At 41.5% G+C, this 25,747-nt stretch overlaps 4 protein-coding genes across 9 annotated transcripts; 2 read left to right on the plus strand and 2 right to left on the minus strand.

The window, feature by feature from the left end:
- The first annotated feature begins 8,117 nt into the window (after positions 1-8,117).
- LOC124184695 (UDP-glycosyltransferase UGT5-like) lies at positions 8,118-10,532 on the plus strand. Of its 2 annotated transcripts, none has more exons than XM_046574699.1 (5): positions 8,118-8,841; positions 8,941-9,311; positions 9,408-9,630; positions 9,787-9,973; positions 10,050-10,532. In XM_046574699.1, the coding sequence occupies exons 1-5, from the start codon at positions 8,358-8,360 to the stop codon at positions 10,342-10,344; spliced, it is 1,560 nt and encodes a 519-aa protein (XP_046430655.1). In that variant the 5' UTR covers positions 8,118-8,357; the 3' UTR covers positions 10,345-10,532. The 2 variants fall into 2 exon arrangements, with proteins under 2 accessions (XP_046430655.1, XP_046430654.1); XM_046574698.1 differs by having other exon boundaries at positions 8,121-8,841; positions 9,754-9,973.
- A 673-nt stretch (positions 10,533-11,205) lies between these two features.
- On the plus strand, positions 11,206-13,985 carry LOC124184697 (UDP-glucosyltransferase 2-like). Its single transcript, XM_046574700.1, has 5 exons — positions 11,206-11,709; positions 11,788-12,155; positions 12,280-12,502; positions 12,830-13,049; positions 13,136-13,985. Exons 1-5 carry the CDS (start codon positions 11,244-11,246, stop codon positions 13,431-13,433), a joined length of 1,575 nt encoding a protein of 524 aa, XP_046430656.1. The 5' UTR covers positions 11,206-11,243; the 3' UTR covers positions 13,434-13,985.
- Positions 13,986-16,785: 2,800 nt separating this feature from the next.
- On the minus strand, positions 16,786-21,692 carry LOC124184587 (myrosinase 1-like). 5 transcript variants are annotated; one of them, XM_046574472.1, is made up of 8 exons: positions 19,487-19,826; positions 19,224-19,357; positions 18,895-19,152; positions 18,650-18,833; positions 18,168-18,562; positions 17,850-18,097; positions 17,424-17,676; positions 16,786-17,287 (listed from the first exon to the last, which is right to left on the minus strand). In XM_046574472.1, the coding sequence occupies exons 1-7, from the start codon at positions 19,578-19,580 to the stop codon at positions 17,466-17,468; spliced, it is 1,524 nt and encodes a 507-aa protein (XP_046430428.1). In that variant the 5' UTR covers positions 19,581-19,826; the 3' UTR covers positions 16,786-17,287; positions 17,424-17,465. The 5 variants fall into 5 exon arrangements, with proteins under 5 accessions (XP_046430428.1, XP_046430429.1, XP_046430427.1 ...); XM_046574473.1 differs by having other exon boundaries at positions 16,786-17,290; XM_046574471.1 differs by lacking the exon at positions 16,786-17,287 and adding an exon at positions 21,594-21,692 and having other exon boundaries at positions 17,345-17,676; positions 19,487-19,589.
- Positions 21,693-21,704: 12 nt separating this feature from the next.
- On the minus strand, positions 21,705-25,526 carry LOC124184591 (myrosinase 1-like). Its single transcript, XM_046574478.1, has 8 exons — positions 25,030-25,526; positions 24,849-24,949; positions 24,620-24,753; positions 24,204-24,537; positions 23,771-24,113; positions 23,542-23,692; positions 23,230-23,471; positions 21,705-23,158 (listed from the first exon to the last, which is right to left on the minus strand). The coding sequence occupies exons 1-8, from the start codon at positions 25,080-25,082 to the stop codon at positions 23,029-23,031; spliced, it is 1,488 nt and encodes a 495-aa protein (XP_046430434.1). The 5' UTR covers positions 25,083-25,526; the 3' UTR covers positions 21,705-23,028.
- Positions 25,527-25,747: the final 221 nt, after the last annotated feature.

The raw sequence follows: 25,747 nt of genomic DNA on the forward strand, positions 1-25,747 counted from the left end.
CCGAGGGGAAAACGCGCCGAGCAAATAAGTGGCCCAGAACAGAATGCGTCTGACGTCTCGGTAATGGTGGAACAAAAGTTCACTGTTGGGCGAGGCTGTATAACCTGTTTGCCGGATCACCCAGGGCGCTCATCGAACCTCGAAGCTTTTCGACTGGGGCTGATGTCTCGACGTGAGTTATGACGGCCTCTGACGGAAGGAGCCTTCTCCTCGCCAGTGTTGTTTTACTCTGACCCACCAGATCTGAGGTCCCGGAATAACTCATATCACGCCATCTTTATTTCTCGGTAAATTGCTACAATTATAGGAACAAGTTGAAAACGAATTGAATCAAGCATTAGCCGTACGTTCAATAAGTCGCAATGCTCTTAGTTGAACTTGGTTTAGATTCAAAATCAGGCTCGTTTGCCCCCGACGCGAAACGAATAAGACAACACGATTTATCACGTCTTGTCAAAGTTTGAAGCGATTGGCGCGAGGAAATTATACCCCCTACAGATTGATCGACCGTCGACAAAATCACGTCAAGTATTACGATCTGCAAAACCGTTTGACTTTTTCCTCTTCAATTTTCTTGCCTTTTTCCCTGCACCTAGTAAAAGCAGTATATATTTTAATCAGCGGTTCGAGTCTCACGAGTGGTGCAGATTAACTCGGCAAGATGATTGCTCCTACCGAGTGAATGATCTCGAAGCGAGAGTGGCCATCGTGATATTTACACGCAAGGTGTGATATGGAAGGCGGGCACCCGCGGAAAGCTCTTTGAGAAGAGACTGACAATTAGGTGGGTCCACGATGCGTGGGATAAGGTTTTCCCTTCATCTGCTTAATGTATTCGTTGACGCAGATTTGAAAACCGGAGAGGAGGAGAGTCTATGGGGCGTAGTGCCAAAGGCTCCTTCGGGTTGGCACCAGCCGGTGGCCGAGTCATCCTGTGTCGAATTTTCCACTGGTTTGGGTTTGCGTTGCGGCCAACTGAGGAAGGATAAGGGTTCAGGCACTGGTACATGGTTAGCATGCTTCTACGCCGGCTGGTCCAGGGACATGTTTATTCAGTGCGTCGGTGGGAAGCCGAAGGAACTCGAGCCGCTGCAACTAGGTTATGGCGGAGAGAACGGCGAGGAGGAACGGGGGGGATATCGCCACCGGTAAATCATTATAATTATAATTTACGTCGCGCATCATACCATGTTAATTATCAAGCCACGGATTTTCCTGGGCCACGCAACACTACTCAACAAACTGGTGTATGTAGGATGGTCATCCGAGATTCACGAGACTTATGGGATCACCGTTTTTTCACCCTATATTTCATCGTACGATTAAATGGATCATCACGTTCCCATTTTCACAAATTGTTTGATCCCTTTTTTCTCCACCACATCAATCAGAATTCTTGCTGTACGCTTTTTGTTTTGTACATCGATTGATACCGTTTGAGTGCACTGATCATTTGATTCGATTGAGCAGTTTATTTTGATATTTTTGTTTTCGATCAAGTGACATGCTTTAAACTTTATTACCAAGAAGGGCTCAGTTATAATCACCGAGTTTTTCCTATTCGGGATCACCTTTCGATTTGAAGTCTACGCGAGACCGAAGCCTTTCAGTTTTTGTCGTTTAATGCAGGCCCAACTCGGCTTCACCTCGGGCAGAATTTTTTTTATCGAAAATGGCTGACCTGTTGAGGATGATGGTTACCGATAAATAAATTCAAAGCTTGAATTAGGATCGCGTACTATTGCTTTTCAGACGTGGTACTGTCAGCATAATCTGATCCGTGCGGATATTAACCTTTCGCCAGGTAAAAGGGTACGAAAAGAAGGCGAGGTACTCGCTGAAGGGAACCTTCGAAAATTCCTTGGCCCTTGAGTTTCGTACAGGCAGAACGACTTTTGTAGGTATACACGGGGTATTCTAATGACAACTAGCTATAAATGGACTGAATGCCGAAAGGCTGCGTGCTCAACCTCCCGAGGGCTGTTCTATTTCGAATAGCCACCCTTGGCCATGCCTGATCCTGTAACTGATTTACATCTACACAGATCACGTGTCTCCAAGGCGTGTCTCGGAAAATTTGCGTGTACACATAAACGTATACGGAGAAATTTCCTCAACAATTGTGGCTATATCAGTCCTCGGTAATTTGCCAAACAATAATTCCAGAGACGGGGTAACTCGACGGGACGAATCATCCCCCATATCCTGCGTGCCCACGGTAGCAGTTTGCATGTCTAGGGACGTACCAGCCTGTGCCGTGCACCCTAAACGAGTCGGCCAAGCGGGTCCTCTTAATTATGACCACCTTATGCTGCGCAATAATCCGCGTGTATACACAACCGCTGGAGACACGAAACGGGAGTAAATTTTTCGAGATGACGTTTGTCGAGGGTGGTGATTTCGGGGCTTTTTACCGCCTGCGTGAATTTCTTCGACCAGCTTAGTAGAATTCGGAGAAGTCGATTCAGGGACCTACGGATCTACGGGGAAGTGAACGGAATCGGGTGCCAGGCAGAGAGATCGTGAAAAAAACTGTAAAAGTTTTCCAAGTAAAATAGGCGTGGCAGGGGCGAAACCTTGGGGTTCTGGGTAATGGCGGGGGGCAGGAAGGTTTTCCTACTTACCGCTGCCATCTGCCTTCGCAAACGTGGGACGGTCACGCAGCTCGTAATCCGACGAGCAATTTTACTTCTTACTCTAAAGTAGAGCGAGCGGCATGGCAGACCGTTGTGGCAATTTGTGAGCGAACCCTCGTCACTGCGAGGGGCGCGAGGAAGGGAGGGTGGCCCGGTACATTACAGTTAAGATAATTTTTAGAATCTTTTTACGTCGAGCCCTTTACAAGCTCCACTCTTGAATCGAGGGCGCTAAAATATCACGTGCTAAATACGTCAAGGGCAAAAGATTTTCCGACGTCGACGACGTTATCGCGAACCACCAGGAGGACTTACGGCCGTTCTCTCAACAGACTTGAAGGCTCAGCTTTTTATATGTCAACGCTCCTCGTCACTCTGAACAGATCCACGTCGCGTTCGTCATCACACAACAAGCGCATCGAAGATTGGGTGTCTTTATTTTGCGGGAGTTACGGAAGTGGTATAAAACTATGAGTTTCAATTAAGTCTTTACAAATGGGTTTGCGATACTGGTACTCAAGTGGAAGTTACGGAATGTGTCTTCCTCAGCCATGGTTACGGTGGTGCAATATCATTTCGAAAATGCATCAAATCTGGCAGGCTACAGGCCGTCATCGAGATTATTTCATTATACTTTGGATACCTTTCGCGCGCAATTGAGCAATCGATCGGGCGTTATCGCCAGTTGCAACCGAGTACCGTTTCATAACGATTGATTCATCACTCGCAGAATTATCGAATATGCATGACATTATATCGGAGTGGAACATCTGACAGACGCAATCCTCAGGCCGTTGGGACGTTCAGCACATTGTACTGGACGAAATTCATATAGAATCGCGGAGGACAGGTTTGCGCCCGTAATACCAGGGGAGGATGGGACGTCGCGATGCCGTTGCGAGATTCAGATCAGCCCCGGGAATCACGGAGAGAATGGTTGATAAAATGAGAATTGAATTCTCTAATCTGTCGGCTCATAGAGTTCGGAGGAGCTGAAGACAACCAGACAATTTGTATGCGGATTCGGGTTCATTGCTCCGCCCAACCGGAGGGGGAGGAACCAGCATGGACAGAGGGATCTCTGGGAACGGCACATGTCTGCCCGCAATTATATCAGTTGCATTCAACGAGATTCCGCGGTTGCATTTTCACAAGGAATTCCCCGGATGAGCTGGTGGAGCCGGGGAAACGCAATTCGGCATTACGGTGCTAATCTCGTATGCGCGATGCAGTTCCATTTCGTCCGTTCCTCTCCTCTGCTCTCCCTGCTGCTCCTCTCTCTCTCTCTCTCTCTCTCTCTCTCTCTCTCTCTCTCTTTGCCCATAACCTGTGAACAAAGTAAGAAAATAAGCGATAGTCAATAGGAACGAATTCTGACGATTCTTCCGCACCATTTTCGACGGCGAGCCGTGCACTCCGGGAAATTCTTCAGATCGAGGAGAGGCTACAGGCACTTGGGCTTGGCCCTCGCGATGTCAGTATCAATTACAGCTCAGCCTAACAATGCTTGATCGCGTGTCGATTCGGTTTACTCTAGTAATTGGTGGCTGTTTTGTTATAACGGCTGGGCATTAGGTGAGACTAGAACCCAGTATGGATTTTTCGTAAGAACCCGTTTATCATCAACGAACGGTCCCATGTTGCAGCTGGTTTTATACGAGAAAAAAGTGTGTTTGATTCACTATCAATTCCACTGGATCATATAAGACTCGTCATGTAAGCTGGAAAGCATTTACAAAACACGCTACGATATTCCCTTGGCCGATATTGGAACGTTTTTGCCCGCATACAGTTTCGCACAGTAGAGTTCGATTATTGAAACCCACGGCGTTCAACGGCAAATGGGAGTTGTGCAACCGCACGACATTGGAGCGGTGAAATATCAGCCTTCACGAACTGACTTGCGACACTTGAATCGCTGGAGGATGATCGAGTGATATGATCGCACCACATTACTTTATCGGGCACCGAGCGCGCCGATGATGGTCTTAAGCTATAACGACGTGGTTTCGAAGCAGCCAAGTCTTCGAATTTTTGCTACAGGGCGGGGTCGTTGTCATTGGCCAAGGAATGGCCATCACCGTTTGCGATTCAGTGTCACTCATACGCCGGAGCACTGGAGCAGCTGGGCGATTGCAGGGTATGACGTGACCGTAACGCGTATGCAATTTCTTCCATCAAATATAGGGGTCGATAGCATGTTGGCAACCTACCAGACGATCCCGGTCACAGATGTCAGGAAGAGAGCTAGGGTATGTATGCGCAGCATTTCCAGCCTTCCAGATACCACCGGTGGCTGCCGGTAGCATCTGTTTACACAGCAAGATCGAAAGAGCCGAGTCACTGACTGCGTAATCGTCTGTGTCATTGCTCACCTCTCTAATGTCGGATCTATCCAGCCAGCGGTGGAACCCTATTTCCATTTCAAGCTGGGATTTTTATTCATGTCAGTTCGTGCCGGGTGGTCGTACCAATCGTGCCTACGTACCTTCGATTTTTTCCGGATGGAGTCTTTCCTACTGAATGAAAAAACCCTACAAGTCTTCGTGCATTTTCACTTATGGAAACATTGGCTGGCCATGAGTTTTTTCAGTAAAAATGAATCAATGGTACCTATTTTGGATGAAGCAACACTTCGCCGTTTCGTGCCGTACACACCATGCGTTTCGCAATGTCGGCAGATTTTTTTGAAATCGAATATCGTTGCCAAACAGTTCACCTTTCCGGCTGAGTTTTTCCCCCTTTTTATCTCTGTCTCTCTCTTTCTTGCGTTTTTATTGTTTATTTTTATTTTTAGCCCCTCACGCCACACTTGACTAGTCGCTTTTACTTTCAAGCGAATTTCACTTTGTGAACCTAAAACCGGGTTTCACTTCCAACACTTGAATATTGGCTGCAAATTGACCGTGACCCGCGCTAATCGCGTGAAATCAATTGCCACGCCTAGGAACGCGCTTCTGAAACAGGCGAACCAATTCTAAGCTGTTAGGCTCGGTACATAATTCTCGGATCGTGGAAGGGAGATTGCATAATCACCTCTGAGCGAAGGAGACACAAGAGGAAGAGATAAAAACCGTTCAATGGTTGTGTCACCGTGACTTTTGATTGCGGGTCGGTGAGAAAATATTGAAACCCAAGTCATATTAGGTACGATTGCCTCATTTGGTACGTTCAATGGTTTGAAAATCTCACCGCGATCCCAAATTCGATTATGGTGGTAAATTTATTTCAGTTAGAATTCAGTGAAAAAATTATTTGCAGGGAAGTACCAAAACGAGGGTCACTTGTTCGGCTATAAATCTGACAAATTACATCCGGTTCATTAGCGACTCAGTTGTAGTTTGTCCCTTACATTGCTGAAAAATTTTAGCAGAATTTTGTCGAAATTCCGCGAGGAACCCCGCGCAAATTCCCCTCGTTCTACCGTTATGTAGATCATATATTTACGCTGTGAATTCGCGCTGATGCTGAGAAGCGGATCGGCAGTGGGCGGTGACAGGGCGGTCGAGATTTCGCGGGGATTTTGATAGATCGAACGTTCAAGATAATTCGTTTTACACTTCGGTTGAAATCCAATCTGCCTCCAAAAGAACGCGTGACGATGCGAAATTAGAAACCCCTTTCCAGCCCTCAAACCATTCCATCGACGAGCCGCGAATAGCGCGCCGCAATCGAATTACTATCAGTATCACGTCTACACCACATTCCACCAAATCGCGCTTTTATAGGTACCTTCAGCAATTTACACTCGCATACCGTTCTCCTTCTGTCTATATAGATTTTTACATCACTGAACGTTGTGGTGAGGCACGATATCGTCCAACTCTCCGAGCACTTATACAATAACGTATTGTCAGGAGAAGTTCTGTATCAAACGTTGTGTGCTGATGGAATGGACGCCGTATTATTAAGTTATCTTTACAGCTTTCCGGTACGGAAATATCACGGAGCCCTATCGTTGTGGCTTTAGCGTTGATCGGAAGTGAGTTGTATTTTGGAAACGGTTCGAGAATATTGGGTGTATGTTCCAGGGGATGGATCAGTCATCAGGCGGTATTCCGGAAACTGAAAACTTTGAAACCGAGTAAACGGGGATACGATAGCATCCTTGTGACTACAGATTCCGTCAATGATCCAATTCTAAAAAAATTATACGGAAATAAATGTCAGTTTTATTTACTGTTGTTTAGAGTTATTTAAATGCTTATGGCATTTGAATCGATGATACACGATCAGGCGGTTAAAATATTAAGTTATCCGGAGATAATGAAACTGTATGCAGCCACCAGCAGTGAAAACTTTGACTTGATGATATTGGAGGATTTTTCTTTCCTGCCTTCACGTATCCAACCGAACAATTCGAAGTTCTTATCACTGCCAAGTGATGGTAGATGTTTGTCCGCAAAGCTATCAATGCTATCGGATTACTGTATGTTTTCCACGATGAAATTTATACGTTTTAACTGAGATTAATTGAACACATCGCAAGTGCGTGTTTGCACGTGATTGTGAAATATGGAATCGGCAATGCTATATTACCTTCTCATCATTGGAAAATGGACATCAAAGCTTGTGAATCGTGGATGCCATGGCAGCAGCTGGATAACTTCATGAAAGATCATCCCAACCTAAAGGTTTTCATATAGCAGGGTGGACTTCAGCTTACAGAAAAAAGAATTTCGCATGGTGTTCCTCTGACGGGAACACCGGTATCAGGTAATCTAGACACAAATGTCAAGAAAATTGTGTTAGTGTTAACGAGGACGATCTATTATCCTATATCTCTATATACATATATCTATATATATATATATATATATATATATGTAAAGAAAATCACGACACGCGTGTACTTCTGTCGTGCTTCTCTCAAGTTTTGAATCTGCCGCATTACCGACGAAGGCCACCGACCGATGGCGCGGTAGAGCACGAGCTTGGGGAGACGACCAGTAAATTTTGAGAGAAAAAAATTCAAAAAGAAAATATTCAACAAGGTTGAACGAAGGAGATAGCAGTTATCACGAGACCTTTATATAGAATTAAAATATAGGAATTAGAAGCTTTAAATGTTGTTTCTCTTACTTTTACAGAAACGCAATTGAGTTTTTGATTCTAACCTAAACTGGACGCGGAAAGACTTATTACATATATATATATATATATATATATATATATATATATATATATATATATATATATATATATATATATATATATATATATATATATATATATATATATATATATATATATATATATATATATATATATATATATATATATATATATATATATTATTATATAGAAAACGAATGACGAATATGAAATGGCAAAAACCACGCAAATTACTGTTTGGAAAGTTAAAATGGCGTACTAAATGTATGAAAATGACATACCTGGTAGACGATTTGGTTTATATTCAAATAAAATGTACAACTATAATACAGTTTACACTCGGCTTAGATAATTTCAGATAAGCTCTGGTGGATCTGGGGTATTCGGTGCTCGTTGATAATCCGTTGTAACGAAAATTCACTGTCGATATCCCTTCCACCGCGTCGTTCATGCTTAAAGAGATTAGATCGAAGACCCAGAGAATGAACATTCTTGGCCACTGATACAAACAGTTCGTCAGAAAGGTGTCGCGTCAAGTTGCCATGTATTGGAAGCTTTTCAGTATGATCTCTTGCGGTGAAAACTGAGTTCGAACAAAAGTGCACAATGTTGTCGCGGTATTTTGTTTCCACTATTCTGACTTTAGCAGTCGTAGGTCCGTTGAATTATGGAAATTGTGCAAGAATCCTGGGGGTATTTCCAACTCCTTCATTCAGCCATCAGGTGGTATTTCGCGGACTTACTTTGGAACTGAATAAACGAGGCCACGAGCTGGTAATTGTCACTACAGATCCTGTTAACGATCCAAGCTTGAAAAACTATACCGAGATTGATATCGGTTTCATGTATGAAATGCATGAGCGGTTTGGTAGGAATATGATCGAATATCGTAGATCACCACCTTCGTTGACACAGATGAGCACTTTGTCGTCATACATGAACCTCGGAACTGAAAAAATTCTTACTTACCCAGAACTGAGGCGCTTGTACGAGCGAGATAGTGACGAAAAGTTTGACCTAGTTATAATGGAACAGCTCTTTTCGTTCGCTTTGTTACCTTTAGCTGATCGATTTGACGCTCCGATGATAGGTGAGTATTTTAACCCACACCTGTATTTTCTCTAGTTTGTAATAAATTTACACTTATACTTGGATTGTGTGATAAAAATTCTTTCGGGATTCCAATCAGGTATATCATCTTTGGTATTATCGACAAACACTCAATATGGGATAGGCAATACCATAATACCTTCGCATCCGGCGAATTGGGAACTCCAAGAAAATATTAACAATCCGTTGACATTTTGGCAGAGATTAAAGAACTTTTGTAAGATCTGGTCAACGATATACGTCTTTAGGACTTATTTCATGCCTGGACAAGAAGAAATAGCGAGGAAATATTTCGGAGACGACATTCCGAGCCTGTATGAGATTGAGAAGAATATCAGTTTAATTTTCGTTAATCAAGTGGGGCCCATTTCCTACGCCAAGCCAAATGTTCCGAAAATAATCGAAATTAATGGTTTTCACATTTCAAAGCATAAAAAACCATTGCCGCAGGTTTTTGTCAAATTATTACATGATTTTCGGTATAGTTTGCCATCAGAATGAAATAGATTCGGTTGATTTATGATATGGTCGTACCTTCGAAAATAGGATCTTCAGAACGTCTTGGACAGAGCTACACAGGGATTCGTATACATGAGTCTGGGAACGAATGTCAAAAGCATTACGTTGTCTGCGGAAACCAGAAGTGAATTTGTAGCTGCCTTTTCAAAGTTACCCTTCAAAGTCATCTGGAAGTTCGAAGATGACAATTTTCCAGACAAGCCGGATAACGTGATGATTTTGAAATGGGCTCCTCAACAGGCGATTTTAGGTACCGGTCCATACATACGTATACAGTTTGATAAGAGCGATACGGATAAAAATAAATTCTTGCTTAAAGAAATTTAACCCCAAGTATGGAAAAAAAAATGATTTTTCTCTTATATTAATTCAGCTCACCCGAATCTCAAAGTTTTCATCTATCAAGGAGGACTTCAAAGCACAGAAGAAGCGATCCAGCACGCTGTTCCGTTGGTTGGGTTTCCAGTTATAGGTGACCAGGATGCGATTGTTAATAAAATGGTGTCTCTCGGCGTTGCCAGAAAACTGGAGATAACTGCTGTCAACAGGGATGATCTGGAGGAAGCTATACTCACCGTTGCACTCGACGACGAGTAATATATCTTGCCTCTATCGTAAATTCTTGGTACATGCCTCAAATATACAAGCCGATTCTCGTCCATGTTTCAGGTACAAGAAAAAGATGCTTGACTTGCGGTCGCTGCTCAAAGACAAGCCAAGGGACTCACTTGAGAACGCTGTTTGGTGGACGGAGCACGTGATACGTCACAGAGGTGCTCCATACTTACAATCTGCAACAGCTGATGAACCATGGTACCAGCGTCAGGACATGGATATAGTTGCCTTCCTTTCTGCTACATCTGTGATAACTTTCGTCACAATATTACTAATTTCCTACAAGTCCTTGATATTCACTATCAACGCGTTGACGTATTCGCCACTCGATAAGGCAAAGCGAAATTGACTGTTTTTTCTATTTGCGTAACTCAGTGTTTGACTGAAGTTACGCAACGACATATTATTTAACAAACCACTCGGAATCTTAGATGTAATAACCTAGATGACTGTACCTTATCCGTTAGTACATATACAAAAGCAAATTGTACACAATATGTACAAAATGAAATTAGTGGCATAATATTTAAACTTAAACGTATCGCATACCTGTTTCTCTACGATAAGAGGATAATTGCCGGGCTAGCTCGCTTATAGTTTTGCTGAATCACTTACAGCTTTTCGTAGCGTTAATTATTATGCTTTGAATGAATATAACTTACGTTTGCAGATAATATTCACATTGAGTCTGAAATCGAGTTTTGTAAATATTTTCCGTTTCTTCTTACGTTTTCATGACGTTCAAGAACAGGTCGTCGCGGGAAACATAAACTAACACCGCTGGTAATTAAAAACATCACGAGACTTATTTGCGCTAACATAATTGACGTGTGTACGTAAATACTGTTGTTTTATAGTTATTGAAGACTCGAAACTACTGGCAATGAAAAACCAGTCTTTTTAAAAATCAAGGTACTCACGGCCGTGATATGATTCGGGAATATTTCTGTATCTATGAATTGCCGTGAAAATTTTGGCACTGACGATAAGTTGAAACGATTCAGAATTTTATTTATTAATATAAACTCTACAACAAATATTTCCTCAACTGCTGTACAAATTTACAAATCATTTTACGAGTGGAGTTAAAAGAATTACCAGTTTATCTAAAGAATGTAGCTTATTAAAATAGGTTCTATTTGGAAAACCAGCCGATAATGTGGTTGCGGTGAAACATCGTCACCAAGTACAACACGTAAGTATTTCTGTTAAATTGCTCAGTTTTACTGTCACAGTTGCGAGTGAACGATGGTTGCACGGCGTACAATTGTTGCTGCCATAATATGTATTTTAAACTGTGCGGTAGAGTTCATAGATTGCTACAGAATATTGTGCATCTGCCCGCGAGCTTCAATCAGTCATCAAGTCGTGTTTCGCAGCTTTACCTTGGCCTTGAACAAACGGGGGCACGAAATTATCTTTGTAACCTCGGATCCCATGAATGATCCAACTTTAAAAAACTACACGGAAATTGACATCAGTTTTCTTTACAAATCGAATTACATCACGGTTCTAGACGTGAAGGATTGGTTTGGCTCGTTTTACAAATTGAGCGGCATGGCGAATTTACAAACCGATCAAATTCTCCAGCATCCGGAGTTCAGAAAGATATATACAGCCGGTAGTAACGAAAATTTTGACATGGTACTACTAGAGATGTTATACTGGCCTGCTCTCTTCGTACTGGGTAAAAGATTCGATGCACCGGTTATCGGTGAGTTGATTCGTTCGAGAGTTCAATTCAATTTTTCATTTCAAATTCTGGAGCAACATTCGCATTTATTTGTTGAAGGATTGTCACCCATGGGACTGACGATGAACGTTCAGTACGTGCTGGGCAATCCCATTATGACGTCGCATCCATCAAATTGGGAACTCTACTCGAAATCCTCACCACTGACGTTTTGGGACAGGTTGGGAAATTTCGTCAGCTTCTGGAGATTTCTCCACTATTATAAAAACAATCACGTAACGGAGCAAGCGGCAATTGCACGAAAATACTTTGGCGAAGATATTCCCGATCTCGAGGAATTGGAGAAAAATGTCAGTCTCGTTTTCGCCAATCAACAGACACCCATATCCTTCTCGAGGCCGGAGGTTCGAAAAATTGTTGAAATCGCCGGCTTTCACGTTTCTCCACCAAGCAAACCTTTACCCAAGGTATTTTCGCAAACAGTTCAAGCTATTCAATCGCATGAAATAATTCCGAAACAATTCCATTCGATTCGTGTCGAACCGCGATGACTCTCAGAGATCTGATTGAGTTGCATTGCCGGTTTTATAGGACATCAAAAAAATCTTGGACGGGGCTACGCAAGGGTTTATTTACATGAGTCTTGGGTCGAACATGAAAAGCAGCATGCTGTCGAATGAGACGCGGAATGAGTTGGTGGCAGCATTCTCTAAGCTGCCGTACGAAGTGTTGTGGAAATTTGAGAACGATGTTCTTCCGGACAAGCCGAAAAACGTTCACATCTTGAAATGGACACCGCAACAGGCTGTTCTGGGTATTTCTTTAGTTGATTTACGGCCACGAATGGCTCTTATTGATCTAGGAATAAGTTTCATTCGAATTCAGAATATCCGTTGATTAACATTGCACCGCACTTGAAATATCACGATAAATGCACAACAACAGAAAATACGGGCTTGCAGTCACAATACAAATAATTGTGCGGCACAATGATTGATTCTGCGCGTTAACGGAATTGTTTATCATTTGATTATGCGATGAGTCACTATAGAAACAACATGAGCACAGCTGTCGCGACGAGATGATCGGTATAAATGAGAACATAAGAACGAGGTGGGTCTCTTTCATACCTTGTTTGCAGCCCATCCGAATCTGAAAGTCTTCGTGTACCAAGGAGGTCTCCAAAGCACCGAGGAGACCGTGTCTCATGGAGTTCCCGTTGTTGGAATACCAACTTGGGGCGACCAGAGAATGCAGATTGACAAAATGGTGTCACTTGGAGTCGGGAAGAAATTGGAGCTCCGCACGATGAACAGAAATGAGATCGAAGAAGCGATTAGAACTGTAGCATCCAACAAGAGGTATACATACAATTAATTATGCACATTGCGTCAGTCTCATCGGTGATTACTTCACTGTATACTTCCTCGTAATTGTCAACTTTCAGGTACAAGGATGAAATGGTAAAGCTGAGCACTCTGTTGAAAGAAAATTCACAACATCTGCTGGAAAATGCCATCTGGTGGACGGAGCAAGTACTTCGTCATAAAGGAACCTCGCATTTGCACTCCATCACAGCTGACGATCCGTGGTACCGTCGACAGGACATGGATCTAATTGTTTTCATTTCGGTTGGAACCACCGTAGTTTTAATTCTCATTTGCTACGTCTCGCACAAGCTGCTAACCGTTGTTATCAGTGCGTGGAAATCGCCATCACTGGACAGGAAAAAAAAATGGAAATAATTTCACAGCATGTTTTTCGCGTCAAAACAATGCGGATATTTAAGTTCATCACGATTCGTAGACTATGTGCCTACCACTATGAAATCATGACATTCAATTCATTTTCAACTTGAGCAAATTTATTTTGCAATTACTACAAGTAATAAAATGTATTAGATGTAATTCCACTTTGGAAGCACCGTTGTTTTAGCTAAGAATGAATCTGCTCAAGTTGAGAATTAATTGAATGACACGATTTTATAGTGGTTGAAATGCTTTACGAAAGAAACCCACATAATCTTGTGATGAGTCTAGTATTTTCGCAATTAATCTCGAAAAGAGCGAATTTTTACATGATTTCAACCTCAATCTTGAATAACCTTAGGAAGAGTTGGGTTATCAAAAAATGATAAGTGACCTTTTTTGTAGAGCGTTGAATTCCCTACAAAAATGTGTATATATTGCCGCGTTACTGAGCTACAAAATTCGGAATGAAATTAAAACTATTTTCATGTATTAACCAATTATAAAATAAAAAATGGTGTTCAAGAACCATCGAGTGTCAAAGTTAAAGACTGAAATTTTCACAGGCCTCTTATTCTTTCTTCCTACAACCATGAAACGGGTGACTTTCAGAAAAAAAACAATATTTGACTTTATTGTACCGGTCTAATGTACGTGCATACCTTGTTTACTTTCATTTCTAACGCAAAACTTGCGGTAATTCAGGTATACTTTCTCTTCGGTATCGAAATGGTATTATCAAACATCCATAAACCGCATTTGACTGACAGATACAAAATTCTCCAACAGCTTCGTATCGTAACAGAAGTATGAGTAAATATATAGCCGAAACACATTTCTGGTATTTTATTATTGCGATATGACAATTTATTATAGGATACATCTGTATTCGTCTTCGGAATTAAGTAGTCATACTACGCTATCTGACTTTGTAGTTTCGCATGCGTGAAAGTCTAGAGGCCAAGCCAAAGGTGCTGTTAGATAAATGTTAATCACGTTTTATCGTAAGCAAGTTGGTGGATATTATTAAGAAACCGGACTACTTTAACTGGCAATGAATTTCGGTAATATAATCTTGAACATACGCCAATGACAGGCAATTGGCAGATAGCGTCAGTTAATCGAATGGATACAATTTTATTTACGTACTTATCAACTGTGTACTCAGACACCATGTTTTCCTCTTGTATTGTTCAGGATATCAGGCTCGTCGTATCGAGACAAAGTTTCTTGACCCCAGACCATGCAATGAGTATTGGATATTCTCTCTATGGACGACAAGGATCGTTAAAGTCTACAATCAGTATGAATCGTACAGCTCTGCACAATAGATATAATATAATAGGAACCTTGCGGTGACTCGATATTGCTTCAAAAATAAATAAAATAAAATTCTCTGGTACTGAATCTTTTGATTCTTGACGGGACTTGAATTAAAAGTAAATAAATCCTAATTAGTTGGGTCATCATTGAAGATTAAGTAGATTCGATGTGATCCGTGTGTTGGAACATTTCGAGGTTAATTACGTGAATCCATTTCTTTCTGCTCATTTCTTTAAGAAAGAGATGAATTGTATTACATGTTACGACGATAACGAAAAACGTTTACTACAGACCAACATGCAATCACAATACAACGATCAGGATTATAACTTACAGCAAATTGATAAAGGGCAAAGGGGGATGTTTGGTTACGATATTAGAGTTCCATTCCAGGGTTGCGAGTTGCTCGCATAAAGGAGAAACGTATTTGATGCTCAATACCATTTCTTATCGGACCACGAAATCTATAAATAATACTCGCCTTGTTTCGGACGTAAACGATCGCGATGTCGTATAATTGCCCCTCGCTAACTTTCCTCTCGATTAAGCGGTGGCTCGTAGCTGCCACGCGAACTTCTCGCTGGAAGCACATTGCCGCAACTATTACTACAGAACGGCCGTATGGCCATCGGGACCCTTCTCTACTCACCTTTTTCTTTCGCTTGCTCTGAGGATTCCGATGGATTCTTGTTTTCCGGGGCGCGGTTTCCGGGGTTATGAATTTTGCAAAATTGCAACCTCATAATTTTGTGAGGTGTGCGAAACGCGGGTAATACTGCAGCTTACCGATTAGTATGCAAATGATGCAAGGTCCCATCACACGAAATATCGAAGTGCGGAGGAACAAAATAAATTATCACAATTTTCCGTGGTCGAAACTAATTTTCGATTTGGGTATTGAGACCGATCGCAGTGCCTGAATTCGACGACAGCTTCAGATGGTGGAAAGAATGCGTTGATCAACGATGATTTGAAGAGTGACGAAACTCTCCGAAGGGTGAACAAAAGCTACACCCAATCGCAAGGGGCCATAAATTACATAAGGTTGTGCTCGAAGATTTTTGCCCCCCCCCCCCCCCGGCCCTAAAAATTTTACTTGATTTTTAGACAATGGCCAAGCTAAGGTAACTTAGGTTTTCATGCTCATACCTGTGTGCTAATATTGTCACATTCAAATTAGAAACTTCGTTGAATTCGTGCCTGAATCTGATTTACTGACGGGGGGGCGACGGGGGTTGTTTTAAAAGATGGCTGATGCTAGAAGGTGGACAGAGGCTGCGCGGCGGCGAAAATGTGGCGTTATGTACTAGCACAGATATATGTGTACACGAAGACTCGGGAGGAGACTGCCGAGTAATAGCTGGTAGATATTGCGAAACCCGCGGAGAGTGATAAAAGTAAATCCCGCACCTTTCCGTGGCTTCGCTAAAATTTGCGGGCAAATTGCTTACTGGAATCCCGCGGGGAGTAAAAGAATATACTGAAGTTCGTGTAAAAAATCAGAAACAAGTAAGCCTCGATGCTTTCATCTAAACTATCGCCACAGCAGAGAATATACATATATAGACCAGTTTTAATCATCACCGGCTGCAGTCCTGTGATTTCACGTAACCATAAAATTTTCCAGAAAAAAACATCAAAGAAAAATGATCGAACGAAAACAATTTCCGAGTGTCCGATTTGTCGATTCGCTGTTCAGCGGCTGGCTCATCAATCAATAACTGGACATGCTTATCAATTTGATTAGCTTCGTCATTCTTGCTGGTTTGGAAAAGTCGTCAACGTCCGAGTAACTCTGAGTGGTGGTTTCGTTTGTACAGAGCACAATAATCAAGTTACCGCTGGATTTCTAATGGCATTGTCGTTGGCCGCGTACTCTTTTCTTTTATATTTTCAACGACCGTAATGAACTTTGGAGAAGACGTTAAATCGAATCAGGCCCAACCCGCAGGAAATATCAAGCGATACCCACACCGATCTGTGCCCATATTTTCACAGTCACGTACACCAATCGATGCATCACTTTTATCCAATCATCACACTGCGGCGTAAGCTTCCAGCGACCGCTACATCTCGTCTCAGAAATTTATTGAAAATAATTCCTTGGACTAACCATAATCGAAAATACACTAACCTCGAGAGTTCGACAAGTTTTAAAGGTCATTTCAAATGTCGGGATTCACTTACACGCTATCTCTGTCTGTAACGCCGAACACAAAACTGAACAATATCGCTGCAGGAATCATCCGCGGAATTCCAGAGTTGATGAGGGTGTTTTTTCCCTTGATATTTTATGTTCACCGTAGATAGTGAACTCGGAGCATATTCCAAGTCGCGGGTCAATGAATTATACATCATATGCGGCTCGGCAGTAAGTGTTTAAGCCGGGGTGGAAGGAATGCCGGAGGAATACAAAGCATTAGAGAGATTTCTCTGGAGAGCTGAATGGACCACGGCGGCACAACTTTACCGCTGTTGGTTTCTTTTCGGCTCTTCAGCTCTTCGCGGATTAGTCCACTTTCTTGAATCTACTAAAACATAGCGGGTTATTGCGTGAAGTAATAATGTAAAGAAAATTCTTGCAATGTTTTTCATCATCCATTAGTCAATTTTATTCTTTCACTTAGATTCCGTATTGGACGTGATGACACATGTCACGCTTACCATTTTTCGTGAAGTGCAGTTTCCCATCTAACATCATGCTGATTACGATAAGAAGAAAGTTTCTTTTCCGTGTGTCGAGACGCATAGATTTATTCGCTTGGCGAATTTCTTATCGCTGGCGAAAAGCTCCTCGTTGAATTTTTCGGGCAGTCGTCGTTTCGAAATCAGCTCACGGTAATACTCTCCAGATTTTTTTATCGTGCGTGGTCTGCAAGGGTCTTCGAAGTCGACGTAATACAATCCGAACCGCATCCTGAAAAATAACAGTTTCTTGAATTGTCCAATGGTCGCGAATGGCCGCTATCGTGTTCTATCTCCAGCCAAAACCCGTGTATCTATCTATTCAATCCAAACACCGAAAATTCTCCGGGGATCTGTCAGAGGCTCTTAAGCAATAAGGCAGCTAGGAAGAGTGAAAAAGCTCACGTGTATCCCTGGATCCATTCAAAATTGTCCATGAGGCTCCAATGGGTGTAGCCAGTGATGTTTATCTTGTCGCGATGAATAGCTGTGAGCAGCTCTTCCAGATAGCGATGCGTGTAACGAATACGTTCCCAGTCTTCATGTTTTGATGAACCATCCTCTGGCCAACCATTTTCTGTAACGATTATCTCTCGATCACCGTACTCGTTTCTTAGCCATCGGAACATGTTGCCAAACTCTACTGCGTTCTCCTGCAAAAGGTGAAAAAAGAGTCAATGGAAAACGAGGAAGGTCAGTTTTCAACAAACTGTTTTTCCTCACTTTGTGCCAGAAGCACACGGATTCCGGCCAACCCAAGCCATCATTCGTTAATTTTACGCCACAGTCGTTAACCCAGCTTGGTTCTGTGGTATCTGGATTGGGAACGGCGAGCATCGAAGTGTACGTGTTGACGGCAATGAAGTCAGCGGTGCCTCTGATCAAGTCGACCCAATATTTTCCAAGTACCGGAAGTCGAGACCTTGGGAAACCCTGCTCCGCACTTTTCTTCGCTATGGCGTCCTTCATCACTTTGGGGTAGTCACCTTCTGCGCTGAAAATCGGATGAGCGAACCACCCGAATTTGAACTGCTTCGCCTTTTCGGCAACCGCAACGTCTTCGGGGGAATCGGTTTTCGGCACGTAACCAAACCAGTGAATGACCATCGATAGGCGACCTAATCAGTTCCATGCAATCATGGTGAATTAGTCTCTGAGGTTTCATAGATCCTGTGAAATACTTTCCAACCGGCATGTAATCGCACCTTCCTGCTTACTCTTGAAGCTTTCCTGGTACAAATGGTAAGCTCTCGCGTGAGACTTGAGGATTGTTTGGCCGACGAGATAAACTCCAACGCCAGGCGAGTGCGTCGCTGGTGCTAAGCCAACTCCGCCATGACTCAGTGCTGCGATTACCCAGGGCTCGTTAAAGGTGAACCAAGTTTTCACCTGGAGAATGCAATACTTTTAATTAGGATCTTCACGGAACCATCAAAATCAGCTCACTCACCCTGTCCCCAAAATTCTCGAACAAGACTTTCGCGTAATCCGTGAAATAGTCGACCAGTGCTTCATTTTGCCAGCCTCCGAGTTCCTGCAGGGGCTGTGGCAGGTCCCAGTGGAACATGGTTCCCATTGGTTCGATTCCTCGAGCAATCAGTCCGTCTATCAAATTGTTATAATACCGAATTCCGTCTGGGTTAATCTTGTTTGCGAATCCCGTTGGCAAGATCCGCGACCAGGAGAACGAGAATCGGTAAAAATCAACCTGTGCAAATGGAGTCTCCTAATTGAACAGCATTCGGCTACGTATTTCTGGTTTTTTGCGCAGATACGCACCCCAAGATCTTCCAGCATTTTTATGTCATCCTTGTATTTGTGATACGAGTCACAAGCGACGTCTCCATTGTGTCGCTTCTCGACAGTATCGGGTTTGGAGTGGGTCATGCGGTCCCAGATATTTTCGCCTTTGCCTAAGTTCACAAAATTTATCGGGTAATAATCCCAAGACTGAGATTAGCAGGTGAAGTTTTGAACCGTCACTCACTGAACGTGAAGAAATCGACTAAGAGACTATTCTGCAAAAAATTGAGTTCACTTGCCTTCTTCATTCCAGCCACCTTCTATTTGATACGAAGCTGTTCCAACGCCAAATTTGAACCCCTTAGGAAACGTTGTTTTTTCCGCACCGACCATGGTCTCAGACTAAGAACATCAGGGCAATAAAAAATAATGTAAGGCCCGTTGCTGTGAACACTATGCAAATACAATTATTGTTTGGACAACCAAAGTTCTAAACGAGCACCTTGATGTTCACTTTGAGAATGGATTGAAAATTTCCAACTGATATTTTATAGAGCGACTGCTTCAACTGCCAAATATTAAGTGATTGGTGATATTATAAGTAAGAGTAACTAATAAATTATGTGGTGGGAGCGATTAGTAGTTCTGTAATTGTCTGGGTGGACTTCGTTAGCCGATGACGATAATAAACTCACACATGACAGTTTGATCGAAAATTTATCACAAGGAAAATGTGTATGTAGCGAGATAACGATAACAAATATGATACTTCGCTTAATTTTGTTTATTTGAGGAGTGATTTTTTTTTTAATAGATCTGTATGCTCTCATCTTCAAGCTTGTCATTGTCGGATGTGAGTCAGTTCTTTCCTGGATTATTATCGCACTACTCGAAAGATTAATCCAGAAGCCAACTCTCATAGATACATAAAAGGCAGCATATGCCAATCCGACCGAGGTCTGACCCCCGACCTCTCCTATTTGGTTCGAGATTTTTTATTTTCTTCTTTCAACTCTAACGATAAAAGTTACTCAGATTTTTTTCAGGTTTTGTGAACAAAATCTTGTTTATTTCCGATTTTTCGAAACGAAAACATCGTTGGCCCAAACTCTAAAATCTGAAAAATATTTTAAAAGTCCAGTATTAGATATCAAAACATTCAAGTCCAAGCCCCAAGCTGGTTGGTGTTCTCCTCAAAATTTTAATTTTATAAAATTACAACCGAATTAAATCTTATTTGCAAGATTGCCATTAGAAAAATAACATAATGAAAAATATTGGACGGAATCGAATAGGTCGAGGACCCAGGTTGATTCGGCGTGGAACGCCTCATAACCTAATTCATATTAAAGAAAACTCGTGAGGTAAGCACTACGTCATGCAGGTGCTATGAGTGGTGTAAAATTGATGAAGTCTTGCGGTAAGGTAAAAGTCATAGATAAGCGAACAGGTACGGTAATTATAGATTTTTTCTTACGCTTTATCAAATCTGTTTATGAGATAATAGGTTACTGATTTGTAACAACGCCCTCACGTTTAACTTGTCGATATTACTTAAAACTTCAGACAAAATTGTGCTAGCATAAGCGACAATACAGTTTTTGTTAATTTTGAACACAGTGGCAACAGGATTGTCAACCCTAATGGGCTTAGGTGGTATTGTCATCCGACAATTATTATATAAATTGTCGTAATTTTTCTTACAGATTCTCTGAGCAAAATGGATGGATCGAACAATTTTTTTTTTCTTTACGCTTAACCTGAATGGATCAAAAGCTACTTGTTTAAATGTCGATATCTCCGGTTCCCTTTGTCGTACGGATTCAATCTGTCAGATTGCAGCAAAAACTCATTTTAAAGCTCTTGAATCGTGCTTTCATCTCATTTATTTCAAATCTACAGAATCAACGATTTTCGATTTACTTCAAACATTTAGATTATTTAAACGTGGTTTTCAAGATGATAACCTGCTTTGAAAATTTTGAAAAAAATCCGAGCATGTTCCTTGATTCATTCTCTGAAAAATTTTGAAGTTTTGAAGTGGAACTCCGACGAAAACTATTTGTAAAAAGCTATTGATTCATGAGAGAATCAGAAACAAGGAGGTATATTTTTGGCCAAATTCAACCCGCTTGACGTGGCAAACTCACACTAGGATGCAGTGGATTTTGAACAATGATGATATATATGTTTGTAATTCTTCAATATTTGTTTACTGAATATAATACTGAAGCGTGTTAGTTATAATCAGCAGAAGCAAAAACTATTTATCAATATTCGCCATGAAATAGCGATTACATGTGGAATAAGTCCGATAAATTTTAAGTTTGCAAGGAAAAAAAAACGTACCAGCAAATTACAAGAGGGTTAATAAAGTCATCATTTTTATGGCACACATCCACTCACCTCCCAGTTCTCTAGATCACGAACAAGCAAATTGTTATTGCACTTTTTTTTTTTACTAATTCACCAGTTTAACGTTCAGGGCTGTTGACAGCGACGCGCTGGAATCCAAACTAAACTGTCCTGCTTGGCCCAAGCACTTTCCTGTTCTATTCCCGTTACAAAATATGCCCTCCCTTCGTCTATTTTTGGGTTTGTTTTCTGGGGGCATTCTTTCTCCGCCAAGTCTTCAGGATTCGACAGCCTAGGCGGCATATCTGTTAGGATCGTTCAACTTTACCCTGCAGCTGGGTTTTTTCGAGCTGGAGTATATCAATTTTTACAAAGTAGAATTATACACAATGACTTTAGCATTTTTTTGTTAATTACCTTTTTCTATGACTTCGTTGTAACCCATGATACAGTAATTATACCAAAATAATGGATACATGATTATATCCTAAGTATAAAGCTAGATGTGATTATAATATGAACGTTTTTGGGATTGCCATTGAGGAACTGAGTGTTTTCTCGTAACAATTTACATCGTCCATGCACTTTTTAGCATAGTTACTTTCACAACGAGTATATCTACCGAATTTTCGAATAACGCAAATTGACAGAAACACCAACTTGTTACATTATTATTTTTGATGTTTTTATCCGCAGCTTCATTATTCCACAAAAACCTGAATGGCTGTGTAGTGCCAGCTGCAGGCCAGGTGGAAACTGTTGGATTACGAGGTAGATAAATCACTTTTTGGATCTGATGTAGATAGTAATAAGAAAGTATTTATCAAAATTTTATACTGGTTTCTACATAACTGGCATTGTAACACACCGTTCTCTTCGTGTACATCAAACGGCTCGTATCACTGACAAAGTACAACTGCCTTCCACACACCTCGGAGAGGAGAAAAAGAAAAAGAAATCGTGTGTAATCTTACGAGGTCAAGATGTCATATTTAGTTTATATATAGTACACCTAGTTAAGAAAGATATATTAAAATAAAATCGGGTAAGTACCCAGGACTGAGATTTAAGTAGATGTAGGGAGCTCTAAGAAGCATAAGCGTTTGTCCACAATATTAGACTAACTCAAGGGTACTTAAATCTACTGATATCTACGGAAATCTCGGTAAACATATGATTCTTTAAAATTTAGATCCAAGTTCATCAAATTTATTCAAAATCTATGAAAAAAATTTATACATAGATCCAAAATTTTTTTCCTGGGCTGTCTCTTAGCGTTTATCGACCAATGAAATTGCTAAGTTTTTATCTTTTAAGTCTCTCTTTGCACAGTATTACTTCTCCCTAGAAGGTATCACAGAAAATAATTTTGAACGAGAATACAGAGAAATACACCGCAGGAAAATCGAGGAAATGAAAATTATAACGCGTATGAAATATAGATATGATATGAAATAATATATGTCAGTAACGGCACATCGTTCATCTACCAGTACTCAGTCACAGGCTGCAGCTTTCGAGTTCTTAAAACATTTTTCCACCAATCCACTGACAGCTTGGGTGTTCGAGTTCTGTTTGAACTATTGAAATCCACATGTAAGATGCCAAAACGCTCTCTGGAAAGTGATTTCCCAAAATTATAAGCTCAAGTCTACCTGCAGGAGAAAGTTCGCTCTGTTTCACTCACGTATATCCTCTATTCCACTCGAAGTTATCGAGAAGGCTCCACATGGTATAAAGTGGCACGTTACACCCATCCCGTTTGACCGCTGTAATGAGTTCCTTCAGGTACGAGTAGAAGTAACCGATCCTCTGATGGTCGGTCAGTGTTCCCGAGTCCGAAACACCGTTCTCGAGAATATAAACAGGTGGGTTTTGGTACTCGTCTTTAATCTGTCTGAGAATATCTCCGAAGCCGAACGGAGTTACCTGAAATCAAAAGTGGCAATCAGTGAGGAAGGTCCATACCAATGGGTTTTCAAATTTACTATATGCCAACCCTCAGCCAGGCAGAAGCTGTCCGAGGCCAGCTTGGATCCACACTTTTCTCCAGACCAGAGTCAAGACCCCATACGTCGTCTGGTTTTTTTGTTCTAGGTGATACCTCGAAGGTGGTGTAATGATTCAATCCAAAGTAGTCGGAAGTTCCTCTGCAAACAAAGAATAAGACTTTGAAATAAATGCGCATGGGAATTATATGGATTCCAATCTATTTGGTCGATACCAACCTGATGTATTTGATCCAGTTCGGCGAAAATTTCGGTAACCTTGATCTGGGGTAACCTTCGTTTTTGCTGTTACGATCGATGTTACGCTTCATAACTTCAGGGTAGTCTCCGGTTTTTGAAAAAATTGGGTGAGCCATCCATCCGCAGCCGAATTGAAATGATGTTTCGACAGACGCGTTGTCTCCCGGATTCTTGGCTATTTGACCTCCGCAAGGTATCACGATGCCGATCTTTCCATTTTGGGATTTCCGGAATTCTCTGTCGTAAATGTGGTACGCTCTGGCGTGGGCCTTTAACACGTTATGGCCGCACATGTAACCCCCCGTCGGAGCGAGTTGTTTTCCTGAAAATTGTCATCTTGAATGAAAGAGCCTCTGCCTGAAGGAAAAAAAAAGAAGAAAAAAGGAAGAAGAAAGAATGCATCCTAAAATACCTGGAGCCTTACACCCATCCTCATAACCCTCCGTGCAAAATGAATTTGGCTCGTTTATCGTTGCAAATATTTTCACCTTCGGTCCAAGCTCCCGGAATACCACCCTTGCATAGTCGCCAAACCACTTGACTATCATGTCGTTCATCCAACCACCTTGTTCCTCGATCACCTGTGGGTGATCCCAATGATAGAGAGTGACTAAGGGTTCGATGTTGTTGCGGAGTAGTTCGTCGATCAGATTTTTGTAGTAACGAATTCCATCCTCGCTGACTTTGTCAGCGTAGCCAGTTGGCAAGATGCGAGACCAGCTGAGCGAAAATCGATAGTGATCGAGCTGAGCGTGAAAGGAATAAAAAGTTTAGTGAAGCGTGTTTGGGATACACATTTTCAGGTGAAATCAGTATTCGTGTACTAACTCCAATCTCCTTGAGCCATTTAACATCTTCCTTGTATTTGTGGTACGAGTCACAAGCAATGTCACCGTTACTATTATCTACAATACGCCATGGTTCTCTGTGCGTGAAATTATCCCACACACTGTGACCTTTATCTGTAGATTGTAATGTAATATGAATTATAAAATAAATCAAATTTCAAGAGAATTGAACGTTTTTCAAAATCACATGCAATTTGCAAGCTCCATACCACTTGCGTTCCAGCCGCCTTCAATTTGATACGACGCTCCTGCAGCTCCGATACGAAATCCCTCAGGAAAGGTAAGATAATCATCGTCGTGACAGAAAATGCTAAGAGTAAATCCAATATAAGGATTATGCATAAGGTTTTCACGGTTGATATCACAACTTGAAATTCAGTTGGTACTTACCGTGAGATCAGCAAGGAGTACAACAAAAGACTCCAGCAGAGTGTAGACGTCATGATAGAAACCGAGTTATTTTGAAGTTGGGGTAACAGTTCAACTTTACTGATCGTATTTTTTCTTTTTTCTTTCGATTATCAAGTACCGGTCTCGTCGTCCGCTTGACCTCTATGGAATTGCCTTTTCAAATCGATGGAACGTGATTCTTAATCAACCATCACTTACAAACTGAGTTGAGAAACTGAGCCTATCTCGCTCGTTCGCGGACGGTACTTGATATCAGTGGAGTGATTCATTTCACAACGGGAGGATAATAAGCCCGCTGCAATAATTTATTCCATTTGGGAGCATCGCCAATACCACAGCTTTGTCCATTGTAGTTACTAGGTTGAGTAATTCAGGTTGAAAATAACGTCTGAATGTTGTTGAGATGATCGAAATTTTCTCCCTTAGCTTACTGGGATGTCTACAGGGTCATTTACTGGCTGCTGAGAACTTCATTGAGAGAACAGGCTGCGTCCGTCGCATTTGTTTTCAGCATCAAATAAGTGTGCCTGTATATTGTATGCACGCTGTTTATTTGAGAAATGAAACTCAAGATAATCCAACGTTCACATACTCATATCTCTATATCAATATGATAACGATATCATGCTACAAACAGGAATGGGAGTAATGATGTATGTATTTTATTTATCTCTAGTGGAAATTGAAGATTAAGTAT

The sequence above is a fragment of the Neodiprion fabricii genome, chromosome 6 (genome assembly GCF_021155785.1).
Source record: "Neodiprion fabricii isolate iyNeoFabr1 chromosome 6, iyNeoFabr1.1, whole genome shotgun sequence".
NCBI lineage: Eukaryota > Metazoa > Arthropoda > Insecta > Hymenoptera > Diprionidae > Neodiprion > Neodiprion fabricii.

Bases quoted from the DNA above. Each gene is read 5' to 3' on its own strand.
- LOC124184695 (XM_046574698.1), top strand. From the start codon at position 8,358: ATGTTGTCGCGGTATTTTGTTTCCACTATTCTGACTTTAGCAGTCGTA. The intron at 8,842-8,940 runs GTGAGTATTTTA...GATTCCAATCAG, and splicing joins ATTTGACGCTCCGATGATAG to GTATATCATCTTTGGTATTA. The intron at 9,312-9,407 runs GTTTTTGTCAAA...CTTCGAAAATAG, and splicing joins ATAAAAAACCATTGCCGCAG to GATCTTCAGAACGTCTTGGA.
- LOC124184697 (XM_046574700.1), top strand. From the start codon at position 11,244: ATGGTTGCACGGCGTACAATTGTTGCTGCCATAATATGTATTTTAAAC. The intron at 11,710-11,787 runs GTGAGTTGATTC...TATTTGTTGAAG, and splicing joins ATTCGATGCACCGGTTATCG to GATTGTCACCCATGGGACTG. The intron at 12,156-12,279 runs GTATTTTCGCAA...CCGGTTTTATAG, and splicing joins CAAGCAAACCTTTACCCAAG to GACATCAAAAAAATCTTGGA.
- LOC124184587 (XM_046574472.1), bottom strand. From the start codon at position 19,580: ATGGTCGGTGCGGAAAAAACAACGTTTCCTAAGGGGTTCAAATTTGGC. The intron at 19,358-19,486 runs GCAAGTGAACTC...TTGTGAACTTAG, and splicing joins AGGTGGCTGGAATGAAGAAG to GCAAAGGCGAAAATATCTGG. The intron at 18,834-18,894 runs GTGAGTGAGCTG...TGCATTCTCCAG, and splicing joins TCGAGAATTTTGGGGACAGG to GTGAAAACTTGGTTCACCTT.
- LOC124184591 (XM_046574478.1), bottom strand. From the start codon at position 25,082: ATGACGTCTACACTCTGCTGGAGTCTTTTGTTGTACTCCTTGCTGATC. The intron at 24,114-24,203 runs GTATTTTAGGAT...GACAATTTTCAG, and splicing joins GGATGGGTGTAAGGCTCCAG to GAAAACAACTCGCTCCGACG. The intron at 23,159-23,229 runs GTGAGTGAAACA...ATCACTTTCCAG, and splicing joins GAGTGGAATAGAGGATATAC to AGAGCGTTTTGGCATCTTAC.